Genomic DNA, 12,702 nt, shown 5'->3' with positions numbered 1-12,702 from the left:
TAAAACAGTTCTGGAAGTGTAAGACTACCAACTCAGACTGCCCTACAAACTGAAAAGAACTTTGACAACAGAAAATACACTTGGGGAAAAAATGTGCCCTGAGACTACGAGGAAAGCAATTAATCGAATGCTTAGGAGTGATTTGCTTCCTCTTAGCCAAAGATAGATAAGCAAATAAAATAGATGCTTCAGCTATAGACAAACCTTGATTGATCAATTGACCTGAGTTTACACTCTGGGCTGCCAAACAAAAGATCCTAATCCAGCCTAGAACCCTGGGAACATTCCAGTGTTCTCTCCTCTGTGAGCTCTGGAGAGTGACTGGGATAATCAGGCAGAAGGTGACTCATGAGTTAAACCCTAGAAGGCAGAAACCTCGGTTAGCAGCACAAAATAAGATTAAAGTCTCAAATCCTGAGGTCTTACAGACTCAGGCTGAAGACCAGCTCCACCTCTTTGGATGAGTTGCTTAGCCTCTTTGGGCTTAAGTTCTTTTTATTGTTTATTTTACAAAATGGAGATACACAGTCTTCTTGTAAGTCATTAAATGAGATAAAGTTCTTGGGCTGTGCCCAGATCTCTGTTATGATCTTTAGCAGCTACCTACTGTACATCCAGGGAAGGGAAGGGTAGGAAGGTCGGGGGCTCAGACTTTGCTTTGGGGCAGCTCCGTACCCACCAGTCTCCCAAGTGAAAATAACGTGCTTTTCATTTGTGTGATAAGATGATGCTTTAAAAGTTGTGTCTAATTGTAAGGAATAGAGAAAAATCTAGTTTGGAAGAGAATAAAATAAAGTTTACCCATTTAATATCTTCAGGGTACTAGTTACCCCGGAATGAGCAGGAACAGTATTGGTCCCTTAGTGCCATCCAGTGGACAGCAAAGGAAGGGTCATGATTTTGCTTTGAAGTCTATAATTTACCAAAAATGTGCTTTCTGATGAGGATAATTTAATCTCACTAATAGCTTCTCTTGTTCATAAATTTCATTCAATTTTTAAGCAAATTAAATACTGAAAATTCTAAACATTAAATACTGAAACCAGATTCCCTAAACCATGCAGGGCTTACGTGATGTGAACTATAAAGCTCATCCATGAAGGGAAAATAGACTATTCCCCAGTCCTTATCAGCACGAATTTTCATGGCCCACCTTTCCGGCTCTTCTTGTCCTTCCCACCCACATTCTTTAAACGTGTTCTGCTACCCAAACTGGAAGTGCCTCAGAGGCTTGGGGAACACCAGCCCAACACACTGCTCTACCTCAGCTGGGACTCCATGCATTCCAAGAAGGAACCTATTGCTTAAATTTTTGCTGTAACCAAAGTGAATATTTGTCAAGAGCAGTGTGTTTAGTTTGATTCTTCTGAGTGTGTGTGTATGTGTGTGTGTGTGTGTGTGTTGTTTCTTTTTTAAAGTTATTTATTACCCTATAATCTGTTTCCTCTTCTGGGTGTTTCTGAGGATGAGACAATGGCAAACAAATTTCCCCCAAATTTAAGTAACAATCGAATTCTTGGAATACCCAGAGCTGCTCCAGAGAAGCTTTCTTCAGTATTATTGTAATTACTACCAACACTAATTATAACAAGTGTTACTTTTTGAATTCATATGATGTAGCATGTATTTTACTTCATTAACATGGGCTAATATTCATACCAAAACTGCTAAGTAGACATTATTGGACCTGTTTTAAAGACAAAGAAACAGATAACCCGAGAGGCTAATTTCTCCAAGGTCACAGTTAGTGGCAAAATCAGACTTGCATTCAGGTCTGGCTGGTTCCAAAGTCCCTTCTTCTACCACTGGGCAGTGGGCCTTTCATGTGTTCAGCCACAGATATGCTCATGACTGGCCAGACCCTGAATCTGAGATTCGGGATCCTCAGTGCTGCCAGCTCCTTAGTACTCAAAGCTGCTGAGTCCATGACCCAAGTCCAGGAGGGGATCAAATATGCAGGTGACTTAAGCTAGAGCAAAAGGCAGCTCAAGGAGCTGGGACTGGAAGGCTCAGGGTGAGGTATGAGCATGATCTAGGAGCCAGGACCCATGGCTCATGACCCCAATTTGTGCCTTCAGAAGTCCCCACAGGTCAGTTACCACGGCCGGCTGGATGCCTGTGAGCCGCACCTTCCTCCCAGTAAACCAGGGCTTGCCCACAGGACCTTCTCCAAGGTTTGCAGGTTCTAAGAATTCCAGGTTTCTTCCAGGAGCCATAAGGACAGACAGTGAATAGGGCATTGTCTCTGCTGGCGAGAGCCCAGGGCCAGAGGAGAGGACACCCACGCAGCTGCAGTTGGGACTCGCCCTGGAAGGGCTCTGGTGACCCCCTCACACACTCCCACAGCGCCTCTCCTGCTTTGCCTCTGGAGTGGAACCGAGCATGCGGGGTAGGGTGGGACTGGATAGATGAGGCCACCACACCGAGAGTAAATATTGCCCGGGAAGCTGTTGTTTTAATTTTGTGAATGATTTTTAAGTGTTTGCTGCATGGCCCTGCAGGAGAGCTGGGACAGGTGATCACTTCACCACAAGGTGCCAGAGGCCTGCAGAGTGGCTGGAACTCATCAGTTCTCACAGTTCCTGTGCTGCCTCCCAGCCCTGCCCACTTGGGCTGTGAGGGTTCCAGGCTGAGCCAGGCTTCAGAGCCAGGCCAGGGCCACCACCCAAGCTTCCCAGCAGGGGGCTCTGTGGTCCCTGGCAGTCCCTGCATCATCTGGGGCACTGCGGCCATTGGACCCTGGAGGCTTACCCCTTCTGGTTCCCACAGGGTGATGGAGGACACAGCTCTCTCCATCCCTCCAAACCTCCCTTGCATATCTCTCAGGCAGACAGTCACTCCCCTGTCCTCACTGTTTTCTCCTGGCCCATCCCTAACCGAGTCCCTGCCTCACTTCCTGTTTGTCCATTGGTTGTCTACAGTTATGTAACAAATTCCCTGAGCTTTAGTAGCTTAAAACAAACACTATCTCAGTTTCCCAGCTATAACTCAGCCAGGAGGTTTAAACCCCAGGTCTCTCATGGGAGCCAAGGAAGCTGTAGGCCCAGGGCTGCAGTTCCTGATGCTCCAGGTAATTATTTCATCCCAAGGTGCCATTTACCCTGCAGTGTGTCTGGAACTTGTCTTTTGGTTCTTGGGTTGCCTCCAAGTGCTTCCAAACTGAGGCTTCAGGACACCCCCTGAGACTTTTCTTTAGGGCAGTCATCCAACCCTGGAGTCCCCATATGCCAGAAGCATAGTGAGGATGGGGAAGTGATCGTTTTGCTGAAAGATGGTAGAGATGGAGTGGAAGGGTCCCTGACACAGGCACTGCCTGCTACATCCTGCCATTGGCAGAGGGACCATCCTCCTCCCTCAAAGGGGTTCAAATCCTTCCCTTTCCCTCCTCAAGGCTGCTCCAGCAGGGAGTTTATCTCCACGGAAACCTTTGAAGGTGGTGAAGGTGGCGGAGACATGGACAAGGAGAGCAGTGTGCTGAGTGTAATTATTTCCTTCTGGTCTCTTTTTTCATCTCCCTCATTTCTATTCTTGGGCCGCTCCTGCCCCCTCTCCCTCTCTTCTATTCCCTCTCTCCTCCATTTCACGATTGTCCCATTGGGACCTGGTCTAATCAGGAAGCCGAGGTCACTGGACCTTCAAAGTGGCTCTGGACCCTCCCTGCCCTGCATGTTCCCACATCGCTGTCCCCGACAGGGCGCTGGTTTAGGGTCATGAAGGGCTGCATCTGGGAACCCAGGTGGGAGAGCTGGGGTGGGAGATCGCGCAGTGAGTCTTGCCGGGCGTTAACACTCCCCAGACCGCTGACTCTGAGGGTGCGTTCCTGTTCTCACCCTTCCAGCTCTCGGGACTTTTCCAGTCTGAGGACAGTTATGAAACCTGTTCCCCCAGAACGGATTTTCTGGAGAAAGGAGAAAGCACCGAAGGAGAAAAGGAAGAACGTGATGAGAAGAAAGCGTGAGTGTGAAAGTGGAAAGAAAGTAGGCCGATCTGATCTGTTGCCAGGGCTTCTCTGACTTCCTTCTTGCATTTCAGGGCACCGAGCAGCACCGAGGAGCGCGCAGGGGTGTCCCCTGGCTTGCCCGCTCCTGCTGGGAAGACGGCAGGTGTCCAGGCGCAGGCAGTGCGAGCGAGCGCAGCATGCCAGCGGGCCTCCTCCGCGGAGAACTGACCCTCGTCGCCGGCCCCCTTCGCTTCTCCGCCGCCCGCCGGTGCGGTCTGCATCCCGGGGAGGGGCTGCAGTGGTGCGGACGAATGCCGCGCGCTCCTTCAGCAGAAAGCGGCCAGCGGGCCTCGGCGCCGCGGGTCTGCAGCCCAGGGAGGGGAGCCCAGGGAGGAGCGCCCCGGGGGTCCCAGCTCAGCGGCCCGGGAACTGTGGGGCAGCTGCACGCGCCTGCACCGGCGTGGGGAGCTCACGCCGCCAGGACTCACCAAGGGCTTCTCAGTTTTGGCGATTTTGACATTAGGGGCTGAACAAGTGTTTGTTGTAGGGACTGTTCTGTGCGCTCTGGGATGCTCAGTAGCATCCAGGGCCTCTACAAACTAGATGCCAGCAACACGCCCCCACACCTTCCCATCCCCAAATTGGGATAATCAAAGATAACTTCAGATCTTGCAAGATTTCTCCGGGATGGGAGTGGAATAGAGTCTTGGAGCCTGAGCGGAGCGCCCGCCTGGGACCAGCCCCTGGAAGCTGCTGCACCTCCCCATCCCCTTGAGAACATCCGTGTTTGAGTTCATTCCAAGGTTGTTGAGTTTCAAGGAGGGTTGGTTCCAAGTTTACTTCTGAGGTATTTATGACAGACGTATTAGTTTTTTAATTCATATTATTTATTTTCAGTTTTTTTTAGTCTCGGTTGTTTCATTTATTTATAGCTTTTTAGTTATTTAATTTTATACTTTTAGTTACCTGTGAACATTCATTTTACTTTCAAGATTTTGTTTTTTAGTTATTCATTTTCAGTTATTTATTATCTTTATTTATAGTTATTTTGTTTTGAGTATAGCTTTTAAATAGATCATCTTATAATTATTTAATTGCGTATGTTGCCAGTAATTAGTATCTGAGTTATTTTCTATTGCTAGTTATTGGAATTTTGAATTTTTAATTTTCACAGTCAATTGGCCATTTGAAACTCATTGAGAGCTTTTGAATTAATTGTAGTCATTAATTTTCAGAGTGAAATGTTCTTCGTTACTTTAGGACTTTTTCTGAGTTATTTAGTTTTACAGTTGCTTATATTCACAGGGTTTCTTTCTTATATTTTCTTATATTCACAGGGTTTCTTTTTTAGATTGTGAATTTTCATTTTTACTTTCACTTACTTTTATTTATTGTGTGATTTTTTGTTTTTAAAACTTTATTTTCAGAATTATTTAAGTTTTAAGCATATTTCTAATTTTTCTTTATTTTTAAGATATTTAGTTTTTAAATTATTTTCAGAGTAACTTATTCTCAGTCATTTCTTTTCAGTTATGTCTTCACCATTTAAATTTTTGTCTTATTTTTTTATTCAGATTTATTTTCTAAATTACTTATATTTAGAATTATTTAATGTATCAGTTCAATTAAGAGAGACACTATATTAGTTATTTTAACAGAGAGAATATAATATAAAGAATTGTTAACCAGCTATTGGAGATTTAAAACATAAGATGAAATGATACTGAGATATCATGGAAACTTTAACTGCAAGAGCTAAGAGGACAAAGGTCAGAGGTTGGCCAGAAGTGTAGAGGTAGCCCCATGGCTGGGGTTAGTCCCCTGAGGAGCAGTTGCTACTCAAGATACAGATGGCTCAGGGACTTGGGAGCTATTTGCAGATCTCTGAGAAGCAGGTGCTGGTGTCTCTAAAGGGTCATGATGGGCTGGTTATGGGATTTTTTAGGAAAATGTCCAACTGGACCCACTGTGCTGCTGGAGCATGCTTTGGCACTCCAGGTGAAGATGCTTCTGGGGAAAGGCTGGCAGGACCCAGAAGGGGCACGTCTCTTTCCCCTCCTCCAGCCTCCAAAGCAAAGAATAGAAGGGTGAGCTGGGAGCTGGGAAGTCCAGTGTGTAACCAGCACTCTTACCTTTGCAGTTACTTAGTTTTAGAGTTAGTTTTAAATTTAGTTTATTTTGGAATCACTAGGGATGCTTTGGCTTTAAGTTTTCCCTAGACATGGGATCTAGCTGAATCTCCAGCCCCCCTGATTGTTTCTGGAATGGAATGAGCCATCTGAGAGCAGCCTCTCCTGTGAGTCTCAAGAAAAACCACTTTAGAAATCAAGAAAACAAAAACCATGTGTCTCACTTCATTCATAAGGAAGGCCTTTAGGTGGCCAAAAGGGAAAGACTAAGGGACCCGCTGTTAGGGAGAGGCTCATCCCTCTTTGAAACTTTTCAGAAAGTGAAACTACTTTGTGGGTCCACCTTCTTCTACCCCCTTTCCTAACAACAAAGTATCTTCTCGATAATGTGTGTTTCAATTTGTAGACTGTTGCACAATAAAAGTTCTTCCCAAATCCATAATCTGTAATCTTAGTTTCTTAATCTCAGCATCATTTTTCTTTTTCTTTCTTTTTTTTTTTTTTGCCGTACTGGGGATCAAACTCAGGGCCTTGTGCTTGTGAGGCAAGCACTCTACCAGCTGAGCTATCTCCCCAGCCCTCAGCATCATTTTTCAGACCACATTGTTTCATTTTGACCATAAAAATAATGTACATATTTATTCAATTCATTCAACACCTGCTTTCAGAGTACTTCTGTCCTAGGGAAGGTTCTTGAACCAGATGAGCCCAGGGAGGTATGAAGATGAGTGAGAAGTCTTCAGTGGGGAGTCTTGAGTGGGGAGTCAAATGTAGACACAATCACATCACAGTGTGACAGATATCCTGGGGGTACCAACACTGTCACTGACTCTTCCAGATGTGGTTAGGGAGGGGTTGACATCTGAGCTGGGTCTGAAGGAGCTAGAACTTTCTCCAAGTAGAGAAGGGGGAGGAGATCTTAGGGTGAGGGAATAGCGCATCCTCAGGCACAGAGGCATGAAGGAGCCCTGCAAAACAGGGATGACAGGTGCCGTTGGGCCACAGGAGTCAGAAAGGCTCTAACATTAAGGGCGGGCCCAGGCACTCCACAGATCCTGCCTCCTGCTGTCCTCACTGCTCACCTACAGAGGGCAGTAAGCAACTTCAGGAGGCCAGTGCTCTTCCTCCTCTTACTGTCCCCATCACAGTTACATTTCTGGGAATCTTCCCTCCTTCCTGGCTTTATCCTTCTCCCACCCCCATTTTCATTTGTCCATTGGTGGTGAGTCCCTTCCTCCTTCATCTCTCCACCCCGGTTTCTTTCACATCTGTAGGGAAAGAGGAAGGTTGAGACCAGCCAGCTGTGAGGTGGTGATGATCTCATTTGCAGAGGAGGTGAGGGAATGGGGGCAAAGGAGACCAGCTGTGGGAATTTGTCAGGGTGGGGCAGGCTCTGGGCATGACCACTCATGACCTCCTTTAGTTGCTTTGGGCAACGGTGACCATAGAAAGGGTAGAAAGGCTGCAGGGATGTGGTTCCCAAAGTGGGAACCTGTTGCAATCCAACCTAGCTTGTGGATCTTGCGAATTCAAGAGTATTGAGGGCTGAGGTTGTAGGTTAGTGGTAGAGCACTTGCCTAGCATGTGTGAGGCACTAGGTTCAATTCTTAGCATCACATATAAATAAATAAATAAATAAATAAATAAATAAAAATAAAGGTCCATTAACTACTAAAAAGTATGTTTTACAAAAAGAGTATTGAAAGCACACAGAGCCTTTTGCTGTGTGAACAACAGTAGACATGACTACCAAGTCAGAAGGAAGTGTAGTCTCACACAGTGAATGATGGTGTATTTTCATACTTCTTATAAAACATATCTATACATTCAGTCTCAAATGCTGGATGTGTATCTCAGCAGACTTCTCTGCTTATCTTGTCAATCATGATATACCCGATTCTCTATGAGAATATGCCAGAACTTCAGATGGTTTTGTATCTTAGTTGAATACAAGAATCTTCTGGATGCTGACCACTTGCCTCAGGAAACACCACTTAGATGGTCTTAGACATGGTTAACCATTGAATAGCCAGCAGCTCACTACAGAAACTCAGCCCAAAGCATGCTCAGTTTTTTGGGCCTGACTCCATGCACACTTGATGGAGCTGGCAGGGGACAAAGTGTGCTATCTTCCCAGAAGGAGCCTCTCTGAAGATGTTATGCCACAGGTAAGTGATCAGAAGAGTCTTTCCAATACCAGGCATTGCTGGATGTCCTCAGGTGCTGCCCCCTGGTGCTCCAGGACTGTCCACTCTGATCTTCCACTCCAGCCTCCTTGTCAAAACCCACTGCCCTCTGCCAAAGTCCACTGCTGCTCTACTGGGCTCCAGGAATCATAAAGCTCATGGTGGGGATAATTCTTGTGAAACCATGCCAGATATACAATAGATTTCCAGTGGACACTACCATCTCTACTCCAGGGCTGGCTACACTGCTCACTCAGGAAGTAGTTGTGAATTTTTAGACTTGTTAAAATGTGGGGAGATAAGGGGGGATAAAGAGTGTGTTCTGTGAATTAAAAGTGTGTTTTCTTCCTATTTGAGTAAACGGAAAGAAATCCAAAACCGCTAGATAAAACCCCTCAGGCCTCTTTCATAGTTGTTCAAATCCCCCAGGCCTTTATAATGTGTCTCATTAGAGGGACTTACATTTCAATGTGTCGGTGAGGGTGGGGATGCTGTGGCCACAGGTTGTAATGGCCTGGCTGAAGCAGCTAGCCCTAGATCCATAAAATCTAGATAGGTTCGGAGTCCATACGAACACCAATCATGCATTATGCAACGTTAGAATTAGAAAGTTAAAGATCCTCTATCCCAGCATTGCTATGGTGTATTTTACAGAATATGCAGAAGTACTCAATGAGTTCATCCAACAACAAGCTAGGCAGAAAAAAAGTTTTTAAAAAGTTAATAGTAAAAACATTTTAAAGTCCTACATATTTTATTCCTCTCTTGGTAGATGTCAATTAATAATTCAAGAATCTGAGAGCTACTACAGGAAGGAAGTCTATAACTTTTGTTAAACTCATCGTTTCCCAAACTTATTTGATCATGGAACCCCTTTTCTTTTGTGAAATATAATATCCCACGTATATTAATAAGGGGAAAGGCTAAGTAAGCTGTTATAGCAAATAGATACAATAAGATATGATGACGTAAAGAATATTTTCTGAGAAAGGTATGGGGTGGGGGGATCTCGCCAGTGTGTGTAAAGAGGACAAATAACAGGAAGACCTAAAGCTAGACTAGAGCAGACACTGAGGAAACCTTTGAGCAAACAAGTGCGTATACCAAACATATCACTTGAAGTGCACCCAGTGTTTCCTGGAGCAACAACAAGCCCAAGGATCTGCATGAAGGAAGACTATAAGAAATAGTAATAACAAAAGACTAAAAGTTCCCCCCTTCTTATTTCTTCTATCTTTAAAAAAGACAATGACTATTTAACTTAAAAATTATGAGAATAGAGCCGAAGAAATAGCTCCTCTTGCGCAAGGCCCGCGGTTCGAATCCCTGGTGCCTCAGAGAAAAAAAAATCATGAGAATATGTTATAGTTTCTGACTTATGATCAATTAAAATGTATGAAAACAATAGAACAAAGGCTGGGAGGGAAGAAATTGAAGTATTGTGTAGCTCAAGTGCCAGCACTGCATAAAAATACATAAATAAATAAATAAAGGCATGTTGTCCATCTACAACTGCAAAAAATTTAAAACACACACACACACACACACACACACACACCCAAGAGCTGATAATGAAAGATTAATGGAACTAAGAACAGATAAGTAGAAACTAATTACCAAGATGGTACAGTAAGCATTCTCATATCAATAATGACATAGTCTAAACATCTCCATTAAAAGAGAATGATTAATCGTAAAACTGGATATTAAAAAAATGTCACTCTAAGCATAAAGGTATAAATATACCAAAAGGATGGGAAAAGATATACCATGTTAATGTTAACCAAAAAAAAAAAAAAAAAAAAAAAAAAAAAAGCCAAATGACTATGTTAACATAAAACAGTCTCAGGACAAAGAATATGATAAAAAAAAAAAAGCAACATTCATTTCAAAATGACCATCCCACCAAGAAAACCTATCAATGCTGAATGTTTATGTATTAACAATAGAGTCTCAGGACAAACAAATCAACAACAGAATTACAAGGAGAAATAGACATATTCACAATTATATTCAACTATTTCAGTTCCTCTCTTGCAAAAATTGATAAAACAAGTAGAAAGAAAATCAGTGATAATATAAATTATACTATTGACCAATTTAACCTAATTAAGATCAACAGAACATTGGATCCAATAACAGATTATACAGTCCTTCCCAAGTGCACACAAAACATTGACAAGGACAGACCATTGTTATGGGATGAGCTGAGTCCTTCCCCTCCGCCACCAAATTCACATACTGAAGTCTTAACCTCAGTACCTCAGACTGTGACTGTATTTAGAGAGAGGGTCTTCAAGACGTCACCAGGGTGGGCACTAAATCAATGTGACTGGTGTCCTTATAAGCAGAGGAGATTAGAGCACAGGCATGCACAGAGAGATGACCATAGAAGACACAGAGGACAGAGACCTTAAAGGAATTAACCCTGCTAATACCTTGATCTCAGACTTCGGGCCACCAGAATTATAAGAAAGTAAACTTCTATTATCTAAGTCATTCAGCCTGTGGTATTTTTGTTCTGGAACTCCTCAAAATCTAATACAACCATAGTCTTGGTCAGAATTTATAAAATTTAAATCCTGTATGTCTAATTATAAAATTAACTTAGAAATCAGTAAAGAGAGATATTTGGAAAATTCTCAGGTGTTTGGAAATGAACCTACACTATTTTAAATAACCATGAGCTGAGAATATCAGAAAGGAAATGAGAAAGTATTTCTAACTAAGTAAAAATGGAAAGAGATGAGAATTTGTGGGATCCAGGTATGGAAGTAATCTGAGGGGAGTTTATAGCACTACACTTTTATTAGAGAAGAAGAAAAATCTCAAACCAGTGATCTCAACTTCCACCTTCAAAAACAATTATAAGAAAAACAAACAAAATACAAATTAAGTAGAAGAAAATAATAAAGGTCAAATGGAAATCAATGAAATAGAAAACAGAAGAACAATAGCAAAACCATATTTTGGTTTTTTGAGCACATGAATAAGATTGATAAACCCCTAGTTAGACTGACCAAAGAAAAGAGAGAAAATGCAAATGACCAATATTAGCAATAAAAGAGGTGGCATCACTACATATGTTACAAATATAAAACTGATCAGGGAATACAATAGTTTTTTTGCTAACAAACCAACTTAGTTAAAAGAAAAAAATCCTTTAAAATAATAAATCACTGGTATTGTGCTATAATAAGAAATGCATATTTTGTCTCCACCCTCAGTTCCTCACAGAGCACTTAAACCCTTGTTGATAGGGTTGCTGGAGAAACTTTTGTTCTAGTATTTGGACTTTGATCTCAGTTCCTGACACAGAGCTATTAAAACTTTGGTATTAGTTTCTTATAAAAAGGAGAACAGTTTTTAGAATTAGAAATATTCCTTCACAGTTCCCTGAAACCCAGCAAATATTTTGCTGTTTAATGGACGGTGTAGATGGTCTATAACCTGGCTTCAAACCCTTCTGAAACACCAGCTATGACATCTTGTCTTTAATCAAAGGCAGAAGCCCTGAAAAAAACAGGCCAAGACTCTGATTCTCCAAGCACCTGCTCAGGAGCCTGGTTCCAGACCTCCAGGAAATAACAGCTGAACCAATGTCTGAGCCTTCTGCTCTCAAAGCCACCCAGCCCTTACCCAGTGTCGGGTCAACACTTGCTTACAAATGCGCTGTCCTCCTCCGAAGCCTTCAGGGAAGGTTGAACTCTTGTGTGTTTTCTTCAGTCTCTCCAATGTGGCACCATCTTGACCTTCCGATCGTATTCTCACCGCTCCTCAGTACCCTGCAGGTACCCTCAGTACCCTCAGTACCCTCAGTACCCCACAGGGATTTTTCTCCCTGTGGATCAGCAGAAAGGACAAAGACATCAGGTCACATAGGCCATGAGTAAATTTTTAATCTGTTGTGTGATGTTGGGTAATTTAGTTCCCATATTAGTAAGACAGAGATTATTTAAATTTACCATGTAGAGTTGCCTTATGCATTACAGTGTGTCAGGCACATAAAAAAAGTTCCTTATATGGAAAATTTTTATTATCATTATTATTACTGCTCTTCTCCAATTATTCAGATCCTCTATGACCTCAAAGCTTTTCCAAGGTCCAGACACCATAAAATCATCTCTGGCTGTTCAATCCCTTATCTAGTGTGACCCTCGGAAACAACTGATAAGTCACCCTGAGGCCATTGTATATCAGTAAATGTTTCTCAACTAGGCAGTACACAATTGGAAAGCTGATAGCCATATCCTAGTCTAGAACACCTCTTAAAATCCTAGCTTCTCAATCCTGGATGATTGCCCAGCTTCTTCATTTACTACCTACGTGACTCTGGACAAGTCCCTTGACCTCTGTGTGCTCAACTTCCCCATGGGCAAAATGGGAAGGCAATTATAAAAACTGCCCATACTGAGTGACCATGGGGCTTAAATGGAATAAGGACAGT

The 12,702-nt window shown here is 43.0% G+C and overlaps 1 protein-coding gene across 3 annotated transcripts in view; it reads left to right on the top strand.

Annotated features, from left to right (window-relative positions):
- The window catches only part of Mcf2l2 (MCF.2 cell line derived transforming sequence-like 2), a 237,559-nt gene extending 232,653 nt beyond the window's left edge, over positions 1–4,906 (top strand). For all 3 annotated transcript variants that reach the window (XM_047563542.1, XM_047563540.1, XM_047563539.1), the window contains 3 exons: positions 3,392–3,480; positions 3,839–3,954; positions 4,033–4,906. In XM_047563542.1, the coding sequence (XP_047419498.1) occupies positions 3,392–3,480; positions 3,839–3,954; positions 4,033–4,168 (341 nt within the window). In that variant the 3' untranslated portion in view covers positions 4,169–4,906. The remainder of the gene's footprint in view (positions 1–3,391; positions 3,481–3,838; positions 3,955–4,032) is intronic.
- The last annotated feature ends 7,796 nt before the right edge of the window (positions 4,907–12,702 follow it).

This window comes from Sciurus carolinensis, chromosome 9 (genome assembly GCF_902686445.1).
Source record: "Sciurus carolinensis chromosome 9, mSciCar1.2, whole genome shotgun sequence".
In the NCBI taxonomy this organism is placed as follows: Eukaryota; Metazoa; Chordata; class Mammalia; order Rodentia; family Sciuridae; genus Sciurus; species Sciurus carolinensis.
Note: the sequence above shows the minus strand (reverse complement) of the source record. Positions and strands in the feature narration are given on the sequence as shown.